Source organism: Penicillium angulare (assembly GCF_028827245.1).
Source record: "Penicillium angulare strain IBT 27051 chromosome Unknown utg000004l_segment0_segment0, whole genome shotgun sequence".
In the NCBI taxonomy this organism is placed as follows: Eukaryota; Fungi; Ascomycota; class Eurotiomycetes; order Eurotiales; family Aspergillaceae; genus Penicillium; species Penicillium angulare.
The window spans coordinates 1,510,724-1,537,665 of NW_026623163.1; the positions used below are offsets into that span (position 1 = coordinate 1,510,724).

At 47.0% G+C, this 26,942-nt stretch overlaps 9 protein-coding genes across 9 annotated transcripts; 3 read left to right on the forward strand and 6 right to left on the reverse strand.

Annotated features, from left to right (window-relative positions):
• Window positions 1-83: 83 nt before the first annotated feature.
• On the forward strand, window positions 84-2,481 carry N7478_004497 (WD40 repeat domain-containing protein; the record flags this gene model as incomplete). The annotated part of the gene is made up of 3 exons (XM_056920711.1): window positions 84-855; window positions 914-1,027; window positions 1,085-2,481. The coding sequence occupies 3 exons, from the start codon at window positions 84-86 to the stop codon at window positions 2,479-2,481; spliced, it is 2,283 nt and encodes a 760-aa protein (XP_056778748.1).
• Window positions 2,482-3,041: 560 nt separating this feature from the next.
• Window positions 3,042-4,162, forward strand: N7478_004498 (uncharacterized protein; the record flags this gene model as incomplete). The annotated part of the gene is made up of 2 exons (XM_056920712.1): window positions 3,042-3,079; window positions 3,160-4,162. 2 exons carry the CDS (start codon window positions 3,042-3,044, stop codon window positions 4,160-4,162), a joined length of 1,041 nt encoding a protein of 346 aa, XP_056778749.1.
• Window positions 4,163-4,511: 349 nt separating this feature from the next.
• Window positions 4,512-6,527, reverse strand: N7478_004499 (chaperonin-containing T-complex alpha subunit TCP1; the record flags this gene model as incomplete). Its single annotated transcript, XM_056920713.1, has 6 exons — window positions 4,512-4,895; window positions 4,969-6,003; window positions 6,062-6,166; window positions 6,237-6,322; window positions 6,378-6,425; window positions 6,485-6,527. The coding sequence occupies 6 exons, from the start codon at window positions 6,525-6,527 to the stop codon at window positions 4,512-4,514; spliced, it is 1,701 nt and encodes a 566-aa protein (XP_056778750.1).
• Window positions 6,528-6,758: 231 nt separating this feature from the next.
• N7478_004500 (proline--tRNA ligase) lies at window positions 6,759-9,258 on the forward strand (the record flags this gene model as incomplete). Its single annotated transcript, XM_056920714.1, has 7 exons — window positions 6,759-7,127; window positions 7,188-7,337; window positions 7,815-8,013; window positions 8,159-8,217; window positions 8,283-8,309; window positions 8,372-8,762; window positions 8,831-9,258. 7 exons carry the CDS (start codon window positions 6,759-6,761, stop codon window positions 9,256-9,258), a joined length of 1,623 nt encoding a protein of 540 aa, XP_056778751.1.
• Window positions 9,259-10,643: 1,385 nt separating this feature from the next.
• Window positions 10,644-12,806, reverse strand: N7478_004501 (uncharacterized protein; the record flags this gene model as incomplete). The annotated part of the gene is made up of 1 exon (XM_056920715.1): window positions 10,644-12,806. One exon carries the CDS (start codon window positions 12,804-12,806, stop codon window positions 10,644-10,646), a length of 2,163 nt encoding a protein of 720 aa, XP_056778752.1.
• A 2,753-nt stretch (window positions 12,807-15,559) lies between these two features.
• On the reverse strand, window positions 15,560-16,053 carry N7478_004502 (uncharacterized protein; the record flags this gene model as incomplete). The annotated part of the gene is made up of 2 exons (XM_056920716.1): window positions 15,560-15,802; window positions 15,901-16,053. The coding sequence occupies 2 exons, from the start codon at window positions 16,051-16,053 to the stop codon at window positions 15,560-15,562; spliced, it is 396 nt and encodes a 131-aa protein (XP_056778753.1).
• Window positions 16,054-18,623: 2,570 nt separating this feature from the next.
• On the reverse strand, window positions 18,624-19,217 carry N7478_004503 (uncharacterized protein; the record flags this gene model as incomplete). Its single annotated transcript, XM_056920717.1, has 2 exons — window positions 18,624-18,962; window positions 19,053-19,217. The coding sequence occupies 2 exons, from the start codon at window positions 19,215-19,217 to the stop codon at window positions 18,624-18,626; spliced, it is 504 nt and encodes a 167-aa protein (XP_056778754.1).
• A 1,507-nt stretch (window positions 19,218-20,724) lies between these two features.
• On the reverse strand, window positions 20,725-21,757 carry N7478_004504 (3' exoribonuclease family protein; the record flags this gene model as incomplete). Its single annotated transcript, XM_056920718.1, has 2 exons — window positions 20,725-21,542; window positions 21,625-21,757. 2 exons carry the CDS (start codon window positions 21,755-21,757, stop codon window positions 20,725-20,727), a joined length of 951 nt encoding a protein of 316 aa, XP_056778755.1.
• A 1,755-nt stretch (window positions 21,758-23,512) lies between these two features.
• N7478_004505 (phosphatidylethanolamine N-methyltransferase) lies at window positions 23,513-26,737 on the reverse strand (the record flags this gene model as incomplete). The annotated part of the gene is made up of 4 exons (XM_056920719.1): window positions 23,513-23,560; window positions 23,626-23,716; window positions 23,774-26,402; window positions 26,563-26,737. 4 exons carry the CDS (start codon window positions 26,735-26,737, stop codon window positions 23,513-23,515), a joined length of 2,943 nt encoding a protein of 980 aa, XP_056778756.1.
• Between the last annotated feature and the right edge of the window lie 205 nt (window positions 26,738-26,942).

The window sequence follows — 26,942 nt, forward strand, 5'->3', positions numbered from 1 at the left end:
CAAACTAACTAAATTATCTAAGAGGGAGAGAATTTATACCCTAGGTGTCAAAAATGCCCATTACACGCTCCGCGTCACGTCCAATGCGCGCAACACGACCCGCTTCTCATCTTACCCCCTTGGGCCAAATCTTTTCCGCCCAATGTATTCCACCACAGCCTTTCACCTCACCATCGTCCATGCACACAATGGATCGGGTTTCTGGTCTTCCTGAAGTACCCCAATCAGAACCCATCCTACCGACCTCATACCGGGAATTTCGCCCTCAACAAATCCCATCTTCCCCACCTTCTGTGGCATCCGACATTGGCAGCGGACGAAAACTTCGTAAACCTCCAACGGTTACGCCTCGGTCGTTTAGGCGCTTTTTCACCCCACGGTCTTTACTAAACAGCGGAAGTAATGGCAGCGTCAAAACAAGTCGACAGGCTTTGCGAGTGTTGAATTCACCGGCCGTCAACCGACTCGGTCCCGCATTCACCAGATCGTCCGATGGTCGCCCCCAAAGCCCTTGTGATGGCGGACTGCCAGAGGAAACCTTTCGAACACCGAGTCGGAAACGGAAACATTCATTTTCCTCGGTTGCGTCGCCGCTGCAATCTTCACCACTGAAAAAAGTTCGTCTGCGCTCTCCGGTTGTCAATAATGAGGTGGAACAAAAAACCGTGATTCGAGATGTCGATTTGAGCGCGCGAGGGCGTTATCGCGAAGCTACACCTCCGAGCCCCCCGAAGCATCGGCCAGTCTCGCCGGTCACTCGATCACGGGCGTTGCAGACTTCTGGAGCTTTGTTTATGCGCACACTGCGGGGAAGCCGTGCTGACCGGCTCACTATCCGATCGACTGCTGGAGCTGGTTGGTTCTTTGTTCTTTGACACTATATAACTGGACTCAACTTTTAACATTTGAACAGGTTGGCAAGATGTCACTTCGGACTTTCACACACGACCAGAAGACCGTCACTCATGTACAAGTTATGCCAACGAAGGACAATTAGCACTTCCGTTTTGTAATGCGTCTTGTAACAGTGAGTGCTGCGAACCTAGCCCTCATCAGATTGAATAGCAACTAATTGTGGACAAAGCAAACTCACTAGTGGCCGTGGGCGATGAAGAAGGAGGAATCCGTTTGCTTGATTCGTCCAAGGAGGATGAGCGAGGCTTTTCTGGCGCATATCTTGGTTTTCGTCCTCACATGAACTCCATTATGGATCTGGAGTTCTCTTCGGATGATATGCTGCTGGCTACGGCCTCTGGCGATCAAACATCACTGGTCATTGATATGACCACGCAACGACCAATTCACTGCCTGTCCAACCATGTGTCTTCGGTAAAGCGAGTGCAGTTCCAGCCAGCTTCGAACAACAAAGTCCTGGCTACTTGCAGTCGTGATGGTAACGTCAATATTTGGGATCTTCGTTGCAAAGGGTTTGAGCGCCCTTCACTGCAAGTCCGTTGCTCATTGGAGTCGGAGGCTGAAAGCTCGACGATGCCTGCTCCGAAAATGACATATCCACACGTTCTCAACACAATCCATGGTGCTCATGCTTATACAACACCACAAAAACCAGCCATTGATAAGTTCGAACAGCCTTCCTTTGGACGATCTGACATTACCGTTACATCGTTGGCCTTTCTCCCTCCTGGCCAAGAAAATCTTTTTGTTACCGCGTCTGAGGCTAGTGCAAGTGTTCGTCTTTGGGACTTGCGGACCGCGCACAACAGCCGTCGTGGTCGACCTGTTCTCCCATTGTCCACGACCAGGGAGCCAGACAGCCATGTAAAATATCGACGCTTTGGTTTAACCTCGATGGCATTTGGTGGCGATGGCTCAAGGCTGTACACCCTTTGCAGAGACGGCACTGTCTATGCATACTCTACCTCGCATCTGGTACTTGGTCATGCTCCAGAACTTTCTTTGAATAACGACCGCCCACGCCGCTCTGGAGGCTCCGACAAAGAAGGGCTGGGGCCTTTGTACGGGTTTCGCCACCCAAGGCTCCAAGTTTCCTCATTCTACGTCAAACTTGCAATGCGCAAGGCAGCCAACGACCGCCCCGAAATGCTAGCAGTCGGCAGTAGCGATCAGTGTCCAATACTTTTCCCTACTGATGAGTGTTTTCTCCAGTCTCCGGTCAAAAAGTTCCAAGAAGATGATCTCCCGCGCCAACCATCCTTGTTCACCACTCGATCGGGACTTCGGCGTACCAACTCTGGCTTGGGCTTATCTGGACGTCTTGAGGACACTATCCCTATTCACCAATCGGGCACTCCTCTTGTTGAAGGTCATCAGAAAGAAGTGACGGGTATGTCATGGACTGTTAATGGTGAGCTCATCACAGTTAGCGATGACTACAGCGCTCGCTGTTGGCGTGAAGGTCCCGAAGCTCGCGAGCTTCGTAATTCTGGTGAATCCGAGGGACGTCGCTGGCAATGCGGCTGGGCTGCTACGAAAGACTCATATGACGATGAAGATGAATGATCTTGTTCAAGGCGTTTGTTCTTTTCTTTTTCTGTCTATTCTTTGTTTATTTATTACATTGTGGTGGTGTTTACTCATGGGCGGTTTTATTTTTATTTTGGCATTTTCCGGCGCTATTGGGGCATTTTTTTTTAGCGAGCATACCCGTGTCTGCATTGTCACTGCATTTCTCGGGGATTTTTGATCATCGACTTGTCATTTCTAACCACCTGGGCAGCATGCCTATTGCTGGATGTTCGAATGTGCTGGTTGTCTATGGACGATTACTGGATATCAAACATTTCATATCATCAATTGATATTCTGCAATTAAATACCTTCAGAACACTAATTTTTCGTACTCAAGTTCCTGTTTTATCATTAATTTCGTATATAAGCTTCATAAAATCAGCACAGCCCAGCAGACTAGAAGGCAATAGACTGGAAATTGTTGGCCCAAGTCCAGCTATATGACTCGGGTTTGCGATAAGAGGCTGATTGGCCGATAACGTTGGCACCGAGAAAAAAAAGTTCCCGACCAACTTCAACCCTCTGCACTCCGCATCACCACCAACAATCAAAATGCCTCACAAGCACAAGCGCCGAGAGCACGATGAAGCGTATGTATTTCTGTATACCAGAGCATCAATTTAATCCAATTAATTCAATTAATCCAATTAACATCTCCTTTTCTATCCAGTCACTTCAATCTTCCACCTTCGATGATCGCAAAATCGCTCCCAACCCGCGATCCAAATGCTAAGCCCAAGGATGGTAAAAATGGAAAGAAGGGCAAAAATGGCAAGAAACAGCCACAGCAAAATCCACAGAAATCAGGCGGCAAACAACCAACTGGACCCGCCACTAGTCGTCGAAAGAGCAACAAAGAAGACGATACCCCGAAAGCCTTCCAGCGATTAATGCAGTACCAAACAACAGGCCGGCGGGCGCCTTCTGGTCTGGAAACGGGCGAGAAGAAAGAGAACAAGAAGCGAAAGCGGGAGGCAGCGGACGAAAATGATGCAAAGAGTGCAAAGAACGCAAAGAGCAAAAAGCCTGCTGCAACACTTTCTGAGCAGGCCGCGGCGTCTGGCGTCGATGCTAAGAACGCCATACCCAAGATTTTACCCGGTGAAAAGCTTTCTGATTTTGCGGCGCGTGTTGATCGTGCACTCCCGCTTTCGGGAATGACGAAGTCAGCTGGTGGTGCTAAGTCGAAGGATCACAAGATGACGAAGCATGAGAAGCATCTTCGACGATTGCAGGAAGGATGGCGAAAGGACGATGCGCGGATCAAGGAGAAGGAACAGGCTGAGCGGGAAGAGAGGGAGTTTGAGATGGCTGATGAGTTGGAGTTGTTGAAGTCGTGGGAGCAGGATATGCGAGGTGGAAAGGCTAAGAAGAAGCAGCCTGTGAAGAAGAGCGGTGGCGATGATGGCAGTGACAACGATGATCCTGATCCCTGGGCGAAGCTGAAGAAGCGTGATAAGGAGCGCAAGGCTAATCCGTTTGAGGTTGCTGAAGCGCCGCCTACGTTGTCGAAGCCCAGAGAAATCTTCAAGGTTCGCGGAGGGGCCAAGGTTGATGTCGCCAATATTCCCAATGCGGTTGGTAGTTTGAGGCGGCGCGAGGAACTCGCTGGAGAGAGAAGGAGCATCGTGGAGGAGTACAGACGCTTGATGGCTGCGAAGCGAGGTGAATAGTTAGTGGTTAGAATACCCTTATACATGCCGTGAGTTTTATAAAATCAACATGTACATAAATGTTACCTATTATGAGAGGCCAGCAAAATCTACAATCCTCCAGTTTTCCCTTAAAGCAGCATCGTCAGAATTCGATGGACAGAGACATCATCGGAACTCATATAAAGAATGTACTCTAGAACCTTGGAAGTTTTACAAATTGTAACACTGCTACATTTGCAATTATTTGCACGAGAAGTCAATCATATGCAGCCGCAGAAGAATTACTAGTCCACTGCGAATTCATTTCTATGTAACATCGAATTACTGCTTTTTTTGTTGTTTCGTTGGAACATCAGGGTAGTCTTCTTTAATGACCGTGGCCATCATCCTGGGGCTGCTCCGGATCCAGCTTGATGATTGTGTCAATACGCATAATAGCAATGCAAGCCTCAACAGCAGACTTGAGCTGCTTAACCTTGCTCATGCTAGGCTCGAGAACACCAGCCTTAAGAGTGTCGTGAACGCGTCCCTTCATCAGATCCAGACCATAGTTTTGGTATGTCTTCTTCTTAGCAATTGCCTTCTCTTGCTCGTTGGCATCGCCATCCTGCATACGCTGTGACAGGGCGTGGCGGGCACGGAGTTGGGCGACCAGCTCAGAGGAATCCTTGGCAGCATTTACAGCCAGGGTCTTGGGAATGACGAGCAATGATTGGGCAAATTCTCCAATAGCGAGTTGCTCACGGGAGCCCTAGCAATTATTGTTAGGAAATGAAACAAAGATTTCAAAATGTTGTGGAAAGATAAGCCATATTGATACATACCACCGTGACAGCAAACTCCTCAAGGTAAATGTGAAGGGCTGTCTCCACAGCACCACCACCAGGTACGATTTTGCCACTCTCCAGGGTTCGCTTAACAGCGCAGAGAGTATCGTGAACGGATCGCTCCATCTCATCCAAGCTGAACTCGTTGGGACCACGGAGGATGATAGAAGCAGAGGTGTGAACCTTGGTGCCCCGGACCAGAATACACTCATCATCGGAGATGCGCTCTTGCGCAACCTCCTCAGCGTGGCCGAGGTAGGAAGCGTCGAACTTCTCATCACCATTCAAGTCTGACAGAGTGCTGACCAAAGTAGCACCGGTAGCCTTGGCAATGCGGCGGAGATCCTCCTTCTTGCAGCGGCGAACAGCCATAGCGCCCTTCTCAACGAAAAGCTTCAGGACCATGTCATCGATACCCTTGGTGGTGAGGACGACGTTGGCACCAGACTTCAGAATCATCTCAACTCGCTCGAGAACAATACCGGCCTCGCGCTGGCGAATCTTCTCCAATTGATCGGGATCTTCAACTGTGATTTGAACACCCAGCTTCATGCGCTCCTTTTGCAAGTTCATGTCCAGACAGGCAATCTTGGCGTCTGTGACACGGGTTGTCATGGCCTGAGAGGCAACAGTGCAGTTCAGAGCATAACCGTGGACAAGAACAGACTCAAGAACACTCTTACCGTGGGCCTTGAGCAAGTTCACAGCCTTAACAGGGTATTTGACCTCGCCTCTCTGGTTTGTCGATTTCACCTGCAGCATGGCGTCCACACACATGTTGGCAAAGAAATCCGAATCAGCACCGATGATTTTGCTGGACATGGAAGTCTTCGCAATGTTGATCAAGCTGTCCCGTCCCAGGTTCTCGACCTTTGTCGTCACATTCTCGTTCATATACTTGACAGCCTCACGAAGCGCGAGACGGTATCCGCTGATAATCGTAGTAGGGTGTATGCGGTTCTTCATCAACTCGTTGCCTCTACGCAGAAGCTCGGCAGCGATCAGGACGACGGAGGTGGTACCATCACCAACCTAAAGCAAATTAGTAATTGAACGCTTAAATTGAATGAACAAGACACAGTATCCGTACCTCCTTATCCTGTTGCTGGGCGAGGTCGACAAGAATCTTGCCCGCGGGGTGTTCAATATCCAGTAAAGAGAGAATAGTAGCTCCGTCGTTTGTCACGGTAACATCCTGTATCGAGGAAAACCCAGAGTTAGAAGCTGCAGGATAGCTTTGCGGGGGACAGTTTATTATTTCATACCCCTATGTCGTCCACCATCATCTTATCCAAGCCCGAGGGACCGAAAGAGCTCTTGATGACATTTGAGATAGCCTGAGTTGCGAGAACTGCAAAAAATTGGTTAATACGATCGATCGCAGTAGGGAAGTCCATCAAACATACCATTTTGCTCCCTGACATCGGCACCGGTGATTTTCTGACCACCCAAGACTGTGTGCGAGATACGTTAGTCGGATCGAGCTTGAAAATTCCTATACACCAGAACTCACAAAGAGTGTCCGCATTCCGCGGGGCCTCGAAGATGCCTGCCATGGCGAATTCAAGAAATTAATAGAGCAAAGTGGGATGGCGAAGCTCTCTTGCTGGAGACGGGGGGTTTTGGTTGAGTTGACGCTAAAAGTTCTGCCGAGCGGTGTCGCCGATACATCCCACTTTCAGATTTAGAGTCATACTTAATTTTCCTGTCTCTGCACAAAAGTTACTTGCGCATTCAACTGCCTTTTATTTTTGAAATTCTGAGTGCGGCGCTCGATTCTACTCACCATGGCCGACCAGACTCCCAGCGAAACCTCCGGCGCTGCTGTCCCCCAAGACTTGCCCGACCGCACCCAAAACCCCGCTGATAACCAGGCAGGCGATGCTAAAGGCGATTCTAAGAATGCCGCCAAGAAAGCCGCAAAGCTGGCTAAGCTGGCTGCCGATAAGGCTGCAAAGGCTGCAGGCAAAGGAAAGGAGTCTAAGGAACCTAAGGAGCCCAAGAAGAAAGCTCCTTCTAAGAAGAAGGCCGACGGACCTCCTTTGATTGGTATCGATGCTCTGAAGGAGGAGAACTTCCCAGAGTGGTATTCGCAAGTCCTTGTCAAGAGTGAGATGTTGGATTACTATGATGTGTCTGGTTGCTTTATTCTTCGGGTATTTTGAACCATATCGTCCACATATTCGTGCCATTGCTAATGTACACGTGCCTTATAGCCCGCTTCGTACTTCATCTGGGAGGAAATCCAGGACTTCTTCAACAAGCGTATCAAGAGCATCGGCGTCAAGAACTGCTCATTCCCTCTATTCGTCTCCGAGGATGTGTTGCAGCGCGAGAAGGAACATTTGGAGGGTTTCGCTGCTGAGGTATGAAATATACAGACTTGTCAAGTAATATGCGGTGTTGTGATAACAACTGACTTTGATTTAGGTGGCTTGGGTTACTCATGCGTATGAGCTTCATATATTCTTTTTTGGATTAATGTACAAGGAAGCATACTGACTATACTCCAGTGGATCGACCCCTCTCGAGAAGAAGATCGCCATTCGTCCCACCTCTGAGACCGTTATCTACCCATACTACAGCAAAGTAAGAAACTATATGAAATCCTCCATTTTTGTGATTTGGCTAACCTTTGAGTCCAGTGGTGTGTTTCGAATTTCGCTTCTATTTTTGACCTGCCTTATATCTTCGCCATAAACTTGCTAACCTAATATGCAAAGGATTCGCTCCCACCGTGACTTGCCTCTTAGAATGAACCAGTGGAACTCCGTCGTCCGAGTATGTGATATGTACATTCTGTCTTGGTGGTTCTTGATGTACTAATGCTTGCCATCATCTAGTGGGAATTCAAGAACCCCCAGCCTTTCCTGCGAACCCGTGAGTTCTTGTGGCAGGAGGGCCATACCGCTCACTTGACCAAGGCTGGTGCCGAGGTTGAGGTTCACCAGATCCTTGACTGGTACGCTGCTATCTATAAGGATCTTCTCGCTGTTCCCGTCATCAAGGGTCAGAAATCCGAGAAGGAGCGATTCGCTGGCAGTCTTTGTATGTTCTTGTCTCCCTACACTGACTATGTTGGTTATATACTAATATTTGCATCTTGAATTACAGACAGTTTGAGCTGTGAAGGTATCTTGGATTCTTTTATTTGACGAGACAAGAAATTAAGCTAATATTCATGTAGGATATATTCCTGCCACTGGTCGTGGTATCCAGGGCGCAACCAGCCACTGTCTCGGCCAGGTATGTGTCATACTGAATGATCCCGTTTCCTATCATGGTATTTTTGACTAATTTGGTGATTCTAGAACTTCTCTAAAATGTTCAATATTACTGTAAGTATACGGTTCTAGTTATGTACTAAACCGACGGTTCAAGGATTAACAACTCCATATAGGTTGAGGACCCAGATGCCAAGTCTGGTGAGCAGAAGGCTGCTCTCCATGTCTGGCAGAACTCCTGGGGCCTGTCGACCCGTTCTCTGGGTGTCATGGTCATGACCCACAGTGACAACCGTGGATTGGTCCTGCCCCCCAGAGTCGCCGAGACTCAAGTCATTATCGTTCCCGTCGGTATCACCGCGAAGACCACCGAGGAACAGCGCCTGAACCTCCTCGCTGAGATTGACCGTCTCGTGGGTAACCTCACCGCTGCCGGTATCCGTGCCGAAAGCGATCTGCGTGATGGCTACTCTCCTGGCTGGAAGTTCAACCAGTGGGAGATGCGTGGTGTCCCCGTTCGCCTTGAGATTGGCCCCGGTGAACTGGCTGGCAACTTCGTCACCTACTGTAAGCTTCTATGAATCTCTGCCCTATACGAAAATTACCCTGCAGTTTTGCTAACCAGCGAAATTTAGCTCGTCGTGACATCGCTGGTAGTGACGGAAAGGGAACCATCCCTATTCCTGAGCTGCAGACCGCTATCCCCACTCTCCTGGATACCATCCATGATGATCTCTACAAGCGTGCCGATGATGCTTTCACCGAGCACCGTAAGACTATCACCGACTGGAACGAGTTCTGCCCTGCTCTGAACAACAAGTGTGTTCTGGTCGTTCCCTTCTGTTTGGAAGAGGACTGCGAGGGTGAGATTAAGGTTATGAGTGCCCGCAAGGCCGAGGAGGACTCCGGCGAGGCAGAGGATGCCAAGGCTCCCAGCATGGGTGCCAAGTCTCTTTGCATTCTTAAGGAACAGCCTTCTGAAATCGCCGAGGGAACTCACTGCATCAACCCCAACTGCAAGAACTCCGCACAGAAGTGGACTATGTTCGGTCGCTCCTACTAAGCTCCCTGGGCTCGTATGCATTATGCATTTGTGCATTCATCGCCGCCTGTTATCAGCGGTGATGTTGCATTTTTAACGTTTCTTTTTGCAAATGGAGTTTGGTGAGATAGGTGGGGGAAGGGTTATGCAACAATGGTGAATTAAAATGAGCTGAAAACTGTCATGGCCCATTCGTTGCATGTAGGTCATTAGCATGAGTTTATGAGAAGAAACGATTAATGTTTTTCTTATTCTCTTATAAATCAATCAAATATATCAAAAAAAATAATCAAACTGCCGCGCAGCATCTATATAACTAAATATGCGTAAGTAGGATACGTAGGCCTGGAGCCTGGCAATTTCTAATGTAAGATAGATCGCCTCAGGCATTGGACCTATCTGAAACGTAGTAACGCACTACAAATGGCACTACCTAGCATCATAAATCTTATTTCGACCTGCATGGTAAACTTAGTCAACACTCGAGAAGATTGACATATACGCTGGAGGCTTTACTAGTAACACCTAAAGCTCATCTTCAATTTATGCCCCAAATAAAGCCCTAGATGGTACAAGAGATACCGCCCTTACAGGTACGATAATACCAGCGTTATAAATCTCATTACACATATTAATTGTACCTGGACAAGCACTTATGGACATCTAGTTGTTTTCTCAACATCTATCTTTTCCTCTTTCCCTCTTTTCCCCTATTGTTCTTTACTTCTCTTATTTTTACTTAGTCTCCATATTAAGTTATTGGAACAGAATAGTACATATAAGTTATGTCCAGGTAAGGTAGCCTAGAAAGACATCTTAATTGAAGAAATGCCTAATTATGCACAGATAAGGACCAAAATTTCACGAACACACGAAGTCGAATAAATTCTCAGACTCCACGAGGAGAAAAAAGCAGGCTTCCAAAAAAAACCACTCAGGGATATAATATACAAGATATGAAACTGCAACGCCATCCTGAAGATGCACCTTCCAGGGTAAAAAGACAAGACGAGACGAGAAAAATAAATTTTTGAGCCACGTGTTTGGGCAAAGACAGGAAACAATAAATGAGTGCAAAGATAGACTAGACTAGCTTTAGACACGGATTAGAAGTTAGAGAGATTCAGTGGTAGATAGAGTGGTAGATAGGTGAAGGAGAAGGTGGAGGCTCATTGGCCGGTATAGAGTTAGAGAGTAAGAGAGATAGGAAATAGGAGAGAAAGAAAGACAAGCTTGAGATTATCAGATGCAAGCTTCACAGGATTTCAAAAGAATCGCTATAGAGAAGAAACAGCAAATGAACCGATGAATCAAAGCTTTTAAAGGCAGGCAGGTATCATGCAAAATCATTATCATGCGGAAAACCCCAGGCATCCGGACTATGGCAGAGTTTCAGTTCAGCCACACTAATAGGTCTCTACCGAGCGGGCACCTCGAAGCTGCATCCTCGCTCGTGAAAGAGGGGATAGACTATTTTCACAGAAAGGCTGGGGTGTCTGAGCGCGGCGAAGACGTTGAGGCCAACTCATGAGTTTCTGTGCATCATTTGCAGTTGCAGAGTCGATAACGTAGCGGACATTGTTCTCGTCTACACCTTCGATCTGGACACGAGGAGGCGGGGCAACAACACTAGGAAGATGAATGATATCATCATCGCTATCTTCTCCTGAGAGGCTGCTTCTGCTATCCTTTGATGGGGTGGAGTGTGCTTGCATGCAGTAGACTGTGCCGGGGGCATTGGGTGTGGGAGTGCTAGAGCGGGTGGCAGTTACTGCTGGGATAGCGTTTCTAGCGCTAGAACCAGAGGTATCGTTGCTAGCGCGGATCAAGACATCCATGTATGTGAGTTGTTCAACTCCGGCTGGGGTCTGGGGAACGGACTTTTGGACATCGGCTAGGAGACCTGGGGATGGAAGGGGTGCGTCGGTGTGTCGGCGGCGGGTTAGGGAGGGAGTGGAGGTTTTGCGGAAAAGGCTTCTTGAAGGAACACTTGAGATACTGCGACTTGACTCTGTGTTTCTTTTGTGTTTTTTGAAAGAGCTCTTTCTCATTATTTTTGAGAATTGGCCTGCTGAGGCGCTGTGGTTTAGGTAGGGACGGGAATCTTCTTCAAATGCACCTTCGTCTGAAGGGGTGAAGAGGGGACCAGCGGCAGCAGGTACAGGGACACGTTTAAAGGCATCGTGAGAGTTGATTTCACGGACTATTGCGTCTTGGAGAGATTCGTAGGTTGGATGGGGACTTAAGGCGTGGCTGGAGTGGTAGGCCTTTGTGAAGAGTTCCATCATCTCGGAGACTTTGAAGCGGGGTGAAGGACCGGCTGAAGTGGGAGTTTGCACTGGTAATGGGCTGTTCATGACCTCTGCAATGCTAGGTGCTCGTTTCATGCCACCTGTGGATGGTGTGGGAGGCTGAATAGCTCGGTGCGAGATCTTCTTTGATCGACCCGTTGAAGCCAATTGAGTGTTGATTGATAGATCTCGAACATTCTTCCTTGATGTCGTTCCTGCAGAAGGAGGCGGGGAAAGAGATCTTGGAGTTAATGAAGAGCTCCTGGCTGTTGGAGATGGTGGTTGAAGTACAGGTGGTGTGTCTGGGGGGCTGGCGTTGTCACCATTACTAGTATCACCTAATGGAGGTGGTAGAGTAGGACTGTCTGGTAAGGGTGTGTTACTCCATCTCTTGCCCTGCTTATAGGCAGGTGGAATACCCAAGCGTTGAACTACCGGTGCTGGAGCTTCTTCATAATCTTCATCAGCGTCGTCCTCTGCGGACAAACTTGGTGCTGATCTTTGAACACGAAGGTGAGTTGAGTCCCGGGAATCAACGGGCACGCCGTCGGAACGATTGCGTAAATCTCCATCAGAAGTCCAATTATGTTTCTTAGGCTTGCGCTTTGGTGCATTAGGGCTCAAATTGCGGACTCTTCCCGGAGCTGGAGGTGAAGATCGGGAACTAAGCGCGGACAATGACCGACATGGTCCACTATATTTTGCAATGTTCCTATCTGCCACATCCTCTTGATACAATGCAGATAGTATTCGAGAGCTTGCAAGTCCGTTTTGATGTTGAATACGAAGGAACCTTGTCATATTCCGTTCTGCGACATCTTCGTTGTAAGGGCTCGTAGGTGGGGAGACAGGAGGGGAGATATTATCCTGGCGATATATTTCAGAGGATCCAATAGCTTCCATTAAATCGATATGTCGAGAATTGGATGTTCTGGGACCTGGAAAGCGACCTCGAGCTGGATTCGGACCACCTGGGACATTGGGCGCTAGAGAAGATTGCGAAGAAAGCGGCCGTGAACCGAGATGTTGATGTAAATCCTCGAATTGTTTATCAATCTGCTCAAAATGATGAGAAACATCTAATGAGCGTCCTGTTTTGAGAAATGGCGACGGAAGTGCAGGCGATGGGGGAGACGGGTATAGATGACTTGGATCTAGATGGGTTGATCGAGTTGGCGACGGTACAGAGTCCAAGTACGAGTCATCCGTCGCAAACCCAGTACTTGTCGAAGGCCTCGAAGGCCGTTCTTGTTGAAATATTTTCTTTAGAGCGACCATTTTGCAGGAATCTCTCTCTCTCTCTCTCTCTCTAAAAAAAAAACGAGTTTCGCACGAAATGAAGGAATGGGAGCGCACGAGACAGCCTCGGGAGGAAAATGACGTCGTAGGTAATACACAAGGCACCTAAACTAACAATTGGTAACAATGATTAAACCAATTGCAGTCATGGAGAATCCTGTAAATGCGCAGATTCATGGCAGCATGGAAATATCAAAGTTGCGAGACCGTCATACGGTTCCTGTGTCGTCCCAGAGGGTCATGATTGTAGGGAAAGGAGAAGAACTAGAATGAAATGACAAAAGAAAAAAAAAGTTGCTAACACCCAATGGAGCCCGCGCCGACTATCTTGGAAGCAAGCCATGCAGATCTAATGCCCTTTGTGTAAATGGATCAGGGGGAGATTGGACCCGGTGTTCTCCATGATCCGTCGCCGCGGGCACACCAGAGATGGGGCCAGATGCGGCGTGACAGTTCGAGCGCTAAGAAATTAAGAGTGATCCATTTGCCGTGGCTCAGTAGGGTTTGACACACGAACGGCTTTTCTCTTAAATTACATTGGGGAAACTCAATTTGTGCTGTATTTGGCCCGTGTGACTCCCTGTTCTCTGGAGAGCATACAGCAATATGAATCCTGAAGCTTAAAGTTTGCCCTTTCCCCTTGCTTTTTTTTTGTTTCTCATTTTTTCTCGTTTTCAATTTCCTAGGTACCTAACGCGAGGGCTCAAGAGGAACTGGGTCCTACTGGGTCAGGATATGCAGCTAACAGAACCTATTCTCCGGAAAAAACGTCCCGAGTGCATTTTGCAAGGCACCGGTTTCCTTGTTCCTTAGGGGGGATCCACAACATGACAGGCGAAAATGACCCGCGGCCTCAAGGAGGCTGTTTATTGACTATGTAATGTAGAAACAAAGCGACCATGTTCTCGGGAGATGGCCGCATCAGCTCCGGAAGCGTTGGCCTATTTCAGGAACTCTTCCAGCCTTCTCTTCTAGGAATAGGGATCAAATGCCGTATCCAGCATCAAGTGGACAAGACCGAGGATGTGGATGTAAGAAAAGCATGAGGTGGATCCCTCAATTTCCCTTCTCGTGGCGATTGGCGGGACGATGTGATCGACAAGCAGCAGTAGTGGGTCAACTCGTTTCTTAGTGGCACGAGCCCGCGAACCGAGTGCCAAATTTGGTTTGCCTGGACTCTTCCGATTGTCTGGAGTTCGCTCTCGGAGATGGGCCAGGATCCAAGTGGACTCAGGAACAAAGAAAACGTGACAGGACTGAAAAATGGGATCCGCAGAGAGGACCATGAAAAAAAATCACAAACAAACAAAGAAAATGTGCTTTCGGGATTGTGATACGTCGTGAACTCCATCCGTAAACGCACGATCTCGATCTTTTCCAGATCCCGCGAACACTCAGGGGGAAGTTTAACGCAACGAAACACTAGTCGAAATTCAAATGTAGCTCCGCTTTCTGTCGCTGTACCTTGGAACCGACAGTTTCAAATGCGATAATTGAGTTTGGAGAACCCATTGACTTTCTTTTTTTGAGGCTTGATCATCCAAGCATGTAGAAATTCAAGTTCTATACTCGTGCTGCTGCATAGCTTTTAATCTCACGAATATATCCCCTGTTATGTGCCCTCCTGTTCTTCCCATCACTCCACCATATCTCGTGTTCTTTGCGATCGATCGATGCCGATTTTCGATTCCGATTCCGATTCTAGTAACTGGCCCGTGAGGCCGATCGTCGGGTACTTATTTCGAACCTCCACTTTAACCCGGCATAAAGTGAGACACCTGTCGTGGAGATAAAAACTCGAGTCCGGAGATCTCTCTGGTATAGGCAATATGCGTGATGTCCCAGGCGGAGCTAATTCGTGATGGGATTGACAGGAAGCTACTGCATGCATGCATATAACCCCTCTAGCCTGCGTTTTGGCGGATGCAGTCATATTTAAGTATGGCCATGGCGAGGTACTTTTGTACTGGTATGTGGGTGCAGCTATTCAACCCCTGCATACAGTATGTAGTCATGAATATCCACATGTCCACTTCGTGATGCTGTACAAATCGCGGTGTAGAGGAGACAAAATAAACTTCCACTATGCCTTACAGTTAGTTAATAGGTAAGCCTTGTTATAGATGCTTGAGGCTTCGACAGTATATAGATGCTTGACTCACTGCAATGCTGCCACGCCAAGGTAGTGATCAATGCATAGCAGACTCCACCAAGCAGTTGTATGCCTATAGCAAGCCTCTTCCAAGTTGTTTGCTCCCGGCTTCCCTTCCCGCTTGTTGTTTTATGCTTTACGCAATGTGGACCATTGTAGATCCCGCGCGGTTGGTGAAAATAGCCCGAAAATTGGCCGAATGGGTGGTGAGAGCGCCCAGATCTACGTTGTACTCCATACTTCCTAAACCTACGACAGTCTTACACTGCAATGGCCTCAATCCAAGCGTGTTCCGTCTACCGGCGAGTCTGTTCAGCTCAGAATAGCGATAGTATTCCTGTAGCTAGGCCACCTAACCCGTAGCCTGTGAGTAAATCAAAGTTCGCTCTTGAAGCAACCATCCGAAGGCCCAGCAACCCTAAACGCCTGAAAAAAAGCGCCGCATTGAATCCAGTCGTAAATCATAAGCTCAATCGCATGTAGAAGGCCTCTTACCTTGCTCCCTTCATCAGAAACTAGCTGGTAATCCTGTAGCCCTTCCCAGGGCTCCTCGTCGCCTTCACGCAGTATTAACGCGCCCTTAACCTTCAAAAAGGGTCTCGAAATCCTCCTCCTGCTTCATATCGAGGTCCTGCTTGGTCTCTTTATCCTCGGCTTGCTCTTCATGGTCCTCTATCTCGACAGAGTCGTCGTCGTTGCCGGTGGGAGCCTTCTGCTTGTCAGGAAGTTCCTGCTTCTCCATGAAGTCGCGAAGACGGTAGAAACGGTACTGGGCTGCAGTAGGGGAGATCCCATAGGCTTGACCCACGGCTTTGAAGTCGATCTGAGATAAAATTGAGTCGTTAGCTTAGTTCAAAAGTGGGTTTCTCCGCCACGGTCGGCGGTCGTAAGCAACGAAGTTAAGACTTCAAAATTCCTTACTGGTCCTTCCTTATTCTTGCAACACATGTAGAGGAGAATCAACTTAGCGTCGGCATTGCCAGTGTACACGTTCTTCAGTCCAGTGGACAGTTTGGACTTGGGCGAAGCCTTCGAGGCTCGCTTGGCTTTCGGGGTCGTTTTTCCACCCGCCATCATGAAAATCTGGCTTAAATTAAAATTAAGATGTTTAGAAAAGAATAAAACAATAAAGAAAAAGCTCTGAGTATGTTCAGAATTTTTTTGGATAAGAATTGAGGGTGTAGTCGTCGTGGATGGGCGAAAAGGTAAGTGAAGGAGGATAGAGATGAGCCGGATAGCCTCAAGTAAGGCGGTAAAAGCCCCCAAATGAAACAAAGAAACCAGACAATTTAAGAATTCAATACAGCAAAATAATAGGATCATTAATTACTGATTACAAGGAGTAAAATTACCAGGACTAGGCTATACAGTGATAGATGGTGTGGTGGTGGAAGCTTCAGCTCTGACTTGAGGTTTTTCACAGACGCCAAGATGTTTATATGGTACATACTAAGTACCCTGGTCTATAAGCAACTGTTAGTGTAGTTGTGGGGACCATTAAGAGTTCTCAACCAGCTAGTAATGAGTTGAGGGTTGAATGGGGTCCACCGCAGTGCCGAGGTTCCCGTGACTGATTTGAGCGTGGCTATTCAAACTATTACTCACTTTACAGAGCCAGACCCTAACAGTACTACAGGGATGCAAACGCCTTCTTAGAGTCACTTGATAGAATGATTAATCTACTTGGTAGACCTTGAATACTTGATGGATGCCCAGAGGAGCGTTGTCTCTGAATAAACACCTGGGGAAAAACATGTGGAGACTTGGTAGATGCACAAAAGATGCTTCAATACACACCCTCTCTATATTGACATGTTGTGGATGTTATATTGATAAATGGTGGTGGTGGTGGTGGTGTGGTGGTCCCTTATGTACTTGGTGTGTGCCCTGGTTGACTTTGTCTCTATACAAAATAGAGCTACTAACCGCCAAGAAGATATTAAATCGCCATTGATTTAATGATAACAAATACGTCAAGGATCTAAGCTGTTCCAAGCAGCACAATGAAGAGAAATGGTAAACAAAAGATGGGATTTGCAGATGGTAGACTCAGCTACAGAGATGTTCACAACCGGAAATGAAATTATTCGGACCACTCAAGATGCCAGATCTCGGCCATTCTGGGTGGTGACAGGTATAAAAAGATATCGAGCCATTGCAAGAAAGCAGTAACACATTACTAGCTAGTTGATTAATTGGTTCTTCCGTAAAATAATCTTTAAACTACATTTTTCCTGCTTTTCATGGCCGAAGCTAATGATCATGAGAAACGGTGAGCAGTTGACCACCCAGATTTCTGCCATAATGATGCCTTACTTATGCCTGAGAAGAGACGCGGTGTTTGAGTGTTTACATGAACCCAAGGTTTTGAATAATCTTAATCCTGGAACCATGGATATCATTTTGAATGGACGGCTAATACACAGGGCTCTGTTACATTATCCTGTCGAAATACCTTCATTCCCTTCGCATGTTTCCCGTCGTGCCCCTTACAACTCAAAATGACGGGATTTAAGATTCTGCACGGATTGAATAATTTATGAAGTTGACTTCCTTCCTTGGTGCTCCCATTCCCGCCTCCAAATTATGAGTACATAGGGGTGCTCACGATATTATCCTCCTGACGATATTAGTGTCTCAGCGACGATACGATTATCGTATCATGAGGCTTTAATCTAACGATATTATCGTGGCAATATTATCGAAATCTGTATGAATAACTCGAACTTCAATCCTAGAACTTATGTGCGTGTTTTTTGTTGTTATGACAGTTGCGTCATTACCCAATTAGGACTAGTTCTATGCAACACGTGACGATAGCGATATCGTATCGTGAACAGCCCTAATAATTTACGAGATTTGACGTTTTTCGACTTTCGTCGCCTGAACAGCTTCATTATCCTGCAGGGATCAACTTCGTACATACCTGGAACACATGCTTGGAAGGTTGTTAAGGATGGTGTTTTGTGATTCATATGTCCAATTTCTCTGGTTCAACGGGCATGGTCCCGCGTCTTAGGGCTAATCTGGCAAATCAGGTAGTACTTGGAAATGACCAAAGTACACGATACAAGTATTCAGAATTCGCCCTTGGGGCGACTTTACTGAGAGCTAATATCAATCGCGACCAAAATTTACTTATTAATGTATTGACAAAGGGTAGCTGCCTTAAGTCTTCGTAAGCTACAGCCTGGTTCTCAACCTCACCCACATGTGCATCGACAATTTTTTATCAATCACTTGATGCTGCCTGGAGGAACTGAGGCGTCGCTGCCTTAACAGAGTACTGCATGAGCTACAAAGTACAAAGTAACATTTCATGTCCATATGTGCACCTAGTTCTAGATTCTTCATCCTACTGAACCAAAGCTTAAACAGCTGAAGTAAATTCATTGTGCAGTACTCAGCTGCAGGGCATAAGTAAACGCATAGATCCGTTTTCTCGAGAAACGAAAAAAAAAAAAGTCAGAACATGAAGAGGAAACCATATTAAAACAAAATCGCAAAATCAACGCCCTTTTCTCAGACTTCAGAGCGGAAAATCAACACCTACGTAATGAAGATCGACAATCGAAGGATTAAACCTCTCTCTTCAGACTTCAAAACGGAGAATCAACGCCTGCCTGATCGAGATCTCGAATCGTCTAAGCTTCAGTCTGTTCCGCCTTCGCGATATCCTGCTGCACCTGCTCATCCAACGCCATAGCAGCATCCTCATTCATATAGTCGAACTTGTCGGCGGCCTCCTCATCATTGACAGCCGTAGCCGGCTTCTTAGCCTTAGACTTCTCGGTGGCTTTGGGAGACTTAACAGCCTTCTTTCGGGGAGACTTGGCAATCTTAGACTCAGCGGGAGTCTCATCGTTCTCAAGAGGCCTATCAAACGGAGTAAGCTGCTTGAAGTAATCGCGCATGGTATAATAGCGCTGGTTGGTGGCGGCGTAGGTCAATCCCATTCGCTTAGCAACTGCCTTGTGGTCGATCTGATTGAAGTTGAATTAGTATCATCACGTAACTGTCGCATTCACTCTGTAAGTCTCGTGTAGTACGCATTGAAATATTCGTACACTTACGGTAGCACCCTGAAGCTGAGCTTTTTCGAGGTAAGCCCAGAGAATTCTCATATTATCCTCGCTCACTACAGTCGTGAACTTCCGGCTTCCGGCTGTCTTGGGAGGTGACTGAGCCTTGGTCACCTTGGAAGCCTTGAGTGGTGCATCGCCCTTGGTGGGAGCCATGATTGTCTGAAACGAAGTGATTGTTGATGAGAGGGTTGTGGCTGAAAGAAGATGAAGCTTTGTTTGTGTGGAAGATGAAGTTTGGGGGATGAAGTTTTGGGGATGAAGTTTGGAGAGATGAGGAGATGGGGAGGAAAAAAGATGAAGAGGGGTCGAGGGGTCTTGCTTGGGATAATAAATGAGAAAGTTCTTTATCACAAACCCGTATTGAGTAAGGTGTGTTTCTTATTGTTATGAATCATTGTCACATGAAATGAAATGAGCAATCCCTATGGAGGTTTGGATCCTTATGTATGAATCCACAGACAATGTCATAAGCAGAGATTAATGAGTTCAATTGGCTGGAAACAATATAAAACTAACTTGCAGCTGTAAGATATTCCAAGGGAAACCAGTATCCGATCCAAAAGAAAGAATCAAAACATCCGAAAATCAGCCTTCTTTAGTGAGGTGAGGGAACCTTTTCCTTTTTTCTGGGTGTAGTCTAAGGCAAGGATATCTTGAAATAGTGCTCACAAGATAACTTAATGAGATAAAAAAAACAAGAACTGTACTCCGGCTAGTCTACACTTCATTTCTCGGGATCCTGGCAGAGCTCTCTAGGATAAATCGATCGGTGTCGAGATGAGAGAATATCTCTCTGATGAAGAATCATGAGGGTCTTTTAATAAAAACTCTCTTGGGTGTAAGAGCCTCTTAGGGCTAATTATAGAAACCTCTCAGGGCTGAAGGTCACGTATTGGAATATACTAGTATTGCTCACGTACGCTGCCGCGTCGGTAGTAGGAGGTCGTCCCTCGGAGGGCTAGAAATAAAGAGAAGATTGTTCTCTCGCTAGTAACGGTAAGGGCTTATGACCTGATGACACGGAAACGTGGTGGAGCAGGAAGAAAAAGTCCCATATATATATCTGGAGAGAGAGATACAGGAGGAAGACAAGGCAAGCGAGGCCTGTCACATGGTCATATAGCCAGTACTAGGACCGATTGGCACAGTTGTGGAAGAGCGGAGAGGAAGAAAGGTGGGGTAGAAATATGAAAGAAAGTAAAAGAACATTGAAGGTTAAGATTATTTGTGATTGACAAAGTCGAGTAACATTGAATTATAAAATACGGTGGGTCACTACACAATACGGCTTTTTCGTGCTGGAGCAGATTATAGTGGAACTGGGGTAGGATATGCTTTGACGAACGCTGTCACAACATTAGAAACATAGGCATTGTGCTCAAACAATCTGTCACAAAAGAAGCCTCTCCAGCATAAAGAAATATCTTGATTTGAAAAAATCGTATGTCTTATAGACAATTTCCCACTAGAAGCGTATATATTAAGCCAGTCGTGCGAGAACAAGTCGAGCAGCGGAAGAAAAGATTTTGAATAGAAGGGAGATCGTGAAAACACGGAATAATGAGGTTTTCGAACAAAGACAACTACAAGTCATAATTAGGCAGGTTTGAGAGGGTTCAAAAAAATTCATTCCTGCGTTAATTTTAAAGGAGGTATCATATCACAATGTAGTAACTGCCCGTAACATAGTTTCCCTAACAGCTTCAGACAAGACACTATGAGCACCCCTCGCAGCATCCACAGCCCCATCTATCAAGGCTTCATGAGCAGATCTCTGATCTCCCTTTTCAAGTGCGATCTTCGAGCTTTCCCCCTTCAACCAAAGTTCAGTAATCTCATCCCGCGCGGGCATATAAGCAACCACACAAGCAGCCATAATAGATCGATGCTCAGCAGGATCAGCATCCAGCATCAACTTAGGAGCAGCCGTCGAGTCTTCAGTAGAATCATCAGACACAAGTGCAGACACACCTCCCGAAACAAGATCTAAACAATCAATATGAGCATCCGCAATAGCCGCCGAAGCCGCAGTGATACAGCCCGCAAGGACATTCATCATGCCCCACGAGGCATCATGCAAATCTGGTGCATCAGCCCACCAGCGATCATCCTCAGCTTCTAGAATCGTGATTGTAAGATCGATACCGGACTTCGGCCAGCGCTCAGCGATAATGGCTCCTCGCAAAGCTGTTTCCAAGTGCACGCCGAGATCCCGCTCGCTTGCATCACGGATATGGCCCTTTCTCTTGCGTGCGGCGAAAGGCGCATACTTGACATGTGTTGTGAGGACAAGATTTGGGGAGAAGGCCGCAGACCTGGGCAATGGCTTTGGGCCATGGACTGTGCAGGAAAGTTTTAAAGCTGATGAAGGTGGGATCAGAGATTTGGGGTTGGAGCGGGCATTGGCGAGGGATGAAGAGGGCGCGAATTCAAGATATGAAGATCCGGAGGCGGATGGAATAAGGCCTGTCTTTAAGACTAGATGGATGATTCGTATTAGCTTTTCTTTTTCTTCTTCTCGCTTTCTTGATTCTGGTATAGGGAATTTTGATGCTCATACAGATTTTCCGGAGGTCGGTCGATTCTCGTTGGCGCTGGGCTCGGTCTGTGGCGCCTCCTGATTTTAAATGAGAGGCATATACCGGTGGCCTGGTACCCTCTTCAGGGCCATTGATCCTTCGTCTGTCATTCATTTTGTCTTGGATAGTCGGAAGCTCCAAGAATCGCGGCGTTGAGATCCCAGAAACGGAAATCTTGGTGTTTGCAGTGTTTGCCGCCGGCCCCACTTAAGGTTGTGCCTTTTCTTCGCTCCCGAAACTTTTCTCTTTCTCTTTCTTCCACACTCTTGTCTTCCAGGAAAACAAGAAGCCCTTCTTATGTTGTTGGTGCTTTGAGATGGTTGATGCTTGAGAGTTGGTGGATGGTTGAAAGAAGACCATCGTAGTTTGAATCACTGGTAGGTGTTTTGTCCTCGATTCTCCCACTTCCCTCCCCAACCCCGTGTCATATGAGGAAAATTTCCAATTTCCTGTTCGGCGACCAAAAATGGGCCATAGAACAACATGCACTACCATCTGAGTGACATATCATTATCATTGTTTTGATTATATCCATCATTATCAGAATCAACGCTGACCATGATGAAGATAGGAACAATTGCTGGCTACTGGCTATTGACCAAGCAAGCTTGATTGAGCTCGTCGCCCTTCCAACTAACCGGTAAGCTTCCAATTTTTTTCTGCACAAATTTTTCCTTTTTCTCCCACTTCCATTTTCATGATGAGAAACAATTTTCAGTTCTGCTTCTGCAAAAACTTTGAAGATAACAAAATACCTTACCAAAAACTCCTGATGATATTCCAATCTTTACATTGTCTTCGCACCTTGTCGTTGCTATGAACCAAGCACTGACAATTACAAGATTCCTTGTAGGCATAACAAACAAACAATCTCCTGTTAGAGATCCTTGCTCAAAGGTATGCACATGGTCATCTCTCCTTGCACCACCCCACCCCCAAATTGTATGATGACAACTAGTCAATCCATTCAACGATCTCTCGGGAACCGCTCCTCGGGTACGTAACCTCACTGGCTGGTGGCATATCAACAGGCAACGATCCATGTCGTTCCGACTCCCTCATACTGGACCTTTTATGACTATATTTCGGTATGGATGTACTTGGGAGGAAGGTTGTGGAGACCCGGATGATATGGGCTTCGTCGTTGTCTGGTGTCGCCAGCTCCGTGTTGGCTTATTATGCTTGACTTGTGTTAGTTTTCCCCGGTTGGGCTGTTCGTCCGTCTTGGATGGCAGTCTGTCTTGGGAGGCTAGCAGGGGATGGGATGAGTTAAACGGCTTGACTGATTCAATTTATTGCTTTATTGCATATTATCTTATCGTATTTCTTTTGAGATTGATGCTGATTATTTCTGTATGCAGATTTTTCCAAGTTAGCAATTTAATATTAGTCAAACATATTCATAGTCTTAACGTTATTACTGTTGAATATAAATCGTTTCCAATCATTGAATTCTGTCAAGCATAAAGTAAATAAAACTGCCAGGCTATGTACATGTGAGAGAAGCAAGCCAGGGAATAAAAACAATATTGTCAAGAAGCAAAGGTGGAGACCACGTCTCCCGGGTCCTCAACCAGACCACATAGATAAATCCCCCTCTTCACCATTTGAAAGTTAATAGAAAGGGTTTCCCTGGAAAGCAAAGCACTTTCTAGCTGCCAAGCTGCCAGGCGTTGGATATTTCGGCTTGAAAACAACAAACACGAAAAGATAAAAAGATGAAAAAAACATAGATTTTATTTCGCTGCGCGGACTCCGACACCACTCTAATTATCGTAATGTCTGGTCTATCACAAGTCGCTGCATTAATGATTTGTGGTGTATTCTCACGTTGCAAGGCTATCAATCCAATTGGTCTTAGTCTGTGACTTAGACAGGTGTTGCTCGGCCATTGGACCGGGACATGCTGTACGGCGCCTATTAAGATATCATTGTTAGAACCGAACCGTTATTTTCCATCATCAGAAAACCATAATACTCACAAGGACCCTTTTGGCATTGCAAATACGCCAGGCGAGATTCAAGACATTTCCATCGGCCTTGACAACCTCAGGTGCCAACTCAACACCGAACCTATGAAAACTTGGTTAGAAACAATGCACACGAGCTGGGATATTTTTGAGGACGAACATTTGATGAACAGCGAACACGACCCGATTGGCGAATTTGCCGTCTCGTTCGACAAGACCACCAAACTGTTCATCAACAGCTTCAGGTGCAACCTCAGGGTCACGATCGAAACAGTTGCGAACAACAGGTAACAAAGCTTTCTCGACGGCGCTCTGCATAATGCCATCCTTATCGAAAGATTCTATCTCATCATAATGGCGGATACGGATCTCAAAAGGTCTGGAGATGGCCATGACGTTGTGCACGCCGTTGTGGTGGTAGCGCAGCTCAAACGCACCTTGGGTCCAGAACAGTTTGTCGCCTGAGAAGACGATTTCACCGGAAGCGAGGTCATATTTGTCTTGAATCTTTGATTCGGAGGACTTGACAACCACGTCACTGGTCACGATGCCCTTCTCGCAGGTTAAATTGTCATAGGAACCCTCATTGGTTGCGACCCAACGACCCTGGGATGAGACGCGGGTGACCTCACGAGAAGTATTGTCCGTAACACGGTATAGGCCAACCCAGTCTTTCTTGCTGTGGTTGAGCGGCGCAGTCCAGTTGACTTTGATAGGGGCACCGTACTCGAAGGTCAAATTCTTAAGATCACCACGGCGGTCCAGAGGCATGCGAGCATTAGCACCCTCACGGCCTTTGCCCTGTTCGTTGTCGTCTTCCAGTGATTTTCCATCCGTGCCTTCCACTGATAGCGAATATTCTCGAATATCATATCCGGCCAGGTCCGCATCAATCCGAGAGATGGTGACACGAGCGGGGTACTTCTGGAAGAGGGCAGTGGTGTCTTTCACGAAGGTATTTACTCCAGCCGCAAGCTTTGGACGGGCATTATCGAGAAGTTCCTCGATGAAATCGAAAGAGTCATCGAACATTTTGTCAACGCTACCATGAAGTTGTTTGAGCGAGGGAGGCAGCGATTTTTTCAGATTCTTGACAACACCACCATCTTGGCGCATGCTTCGGCCGTAAAGCTTTTGCATATGAGGACGTTCCACGAATTGGATGAAAGCGAGACTGAGGATATGACTCAAAAGTGCTAGGAAGGTGACAACTCCACTGTTCGTGATGAGAACTGCACCCCAGACACCTGCCAGGCCCAGGACACGCTCGGGATTGTTAAGGAATCGGTAGATTCCGTCGTAAGTGAGTTTGGGGGAATCGTCGAAGAAGAAATCACCGTAGAACCAGCCGAACTCGCCGAGCGAGTCGTAGATGCTTATCGATGTCCATAGTTGGAGACTGATCAAGCCGACGCCGATGACATGGCGGAACAAGACTAAACCAGTGTTCCAGTCGATAGGAAGGTTATACATTTTCCACACCGCGGCAATAAAGCTCGCGTAACACATGACCATGCTTAGATGATAGTTGCCTTTCCATTGGTTCCAAGCTTCGAGCGGAGTCTCACCGAACTTGAGGAAGTGTCTGGTCCAAGCTTTATCGCTTGACTGGTTGTTAAGTAGGTATCCGATGCCTATGGAGTACCAGACACGCCAGACTACCGCATTGACCACAAATAGAAATTGGTACAAGGGTGTTGAAGGGCTCAGAGCCGTCACTGCAAATACAAGTAGCTGAACGAGAATTATCGAGGAGTCCGTGGTTCTAAAGAGGTCCAGGTTGCTCAACCCCAAAAGGTTGTGGACCGAAGGTGGTTTAGATGAGTACGATAAAGGCGCATTGGGTTGTATTTCCTCCGTTGGAGTTGCTGCAATCGGTGTTGGCGCATTCGGAGTGGTCGCTGATGGGGTATCTAAATAAGCCGGTAGACTGGTAGTGGAACCAGCACAGACTGAACGCTTGCGAGGTGCGGGTGGATTGTAAGTCTTGTCGATGTGCGGATTCTCCACAAGTACCAGGAACGCAAATTGAGCTGCATGGGCAACGATGGAAATAAACAGCACCTTATAGCTGGCAGCCATGAGGGAGATACCGTAGTAACCCGCATAACCGACAGAATACATGGGGTGTGGAGCCATCTCGAAGACTCCGTCGAAGGTCAGCTCTTGATCGATGAGGTAAAAGAAGTCTCCCCAGTACCAGGCATAATCCTTGACTACTCGATGGGCGTCTAATTTAACCCAGAGGTTGAACAGCACCAATACAATACCGGCGAGCCACCGCAGGGTAGTCATGATCGCACTCTCATCAACAGGACGGTGACCACATGCTATCGCAAAGAGACAGTAAGAGGTAAAGTCACACATCAGGATCACGTCCACTAAGCGCCTGAAGATCAGCCAGGTATTGTATTCAATGGGTGCTTTCTCAAAGGAATAATCTTCGGGGATCTTGGTCTCCATCTCCCACTTGATCCAGTTGTACAGCTTGGGGTGTGGGTTTTCCCCAGTAGCTGGGTTGACAAAGATCTTGGTCTTCTCTGCCCATCGAATCATGGTCTTATGGTGTGACTGGTTGTGCAAAAGCCATCCAATCCCAACATTGTACCCCGCGCGCCAAAATAGGTAGACGAAAGCCAAGACTGGGAGTTTGATGGCCGATGGAAGAATCCAAAGGAGCGAGATATGAGCTACCAATAGCACCAAGACGACCGCATCGGATACATTTTTCGGTTCCGATGGCGACAAAAGCTGGGAGACCATGTCATGGGTTTGCGGCACGGTAAACACTGTCAAAAAACGATCCACATGTTAGCGGGGAAGACCTCCATGGGGACTGTGGGAGTGCATAGTTCGGGTGGAACGCATTGTTAAAAATATACGACGATAAAATCAAAAATGAACAAATCGAAGCCTAAAATCCATCGATTGATCAAAAGAAAAGCTTACCATTTCCATCCGGCGTGCGGCCAAAGGTCTTCTTGTCCTTGCCGTTCGCATCCTTGATCTCCACTTCCCCACGAGAGGTGAGAGCATCGCGACCTCCAGTTGAATCAAGGCGCGACACCATTCTCTCCCTCAGCCCATCAGGCTTCAGGGTACCTGTTGAATGACCCTGGTCCATGATGATGATGTTGGCTCCGACGGAATTTGTTGGGACGCGAGTTTCTTGGAGGGAGTGACCTCAGAGCATGTGACAGTGGGACCCTTGAGAACGTGACCAAGCGCTGTTTGCAGTGTTTTGTCTGTGAATCTATTTAGTATCAGTAGGGGGAACACTTCTTTTGTGTAGATCTTCAAGTAAGTTTTTTTCTTTCTTTCTATAGAAT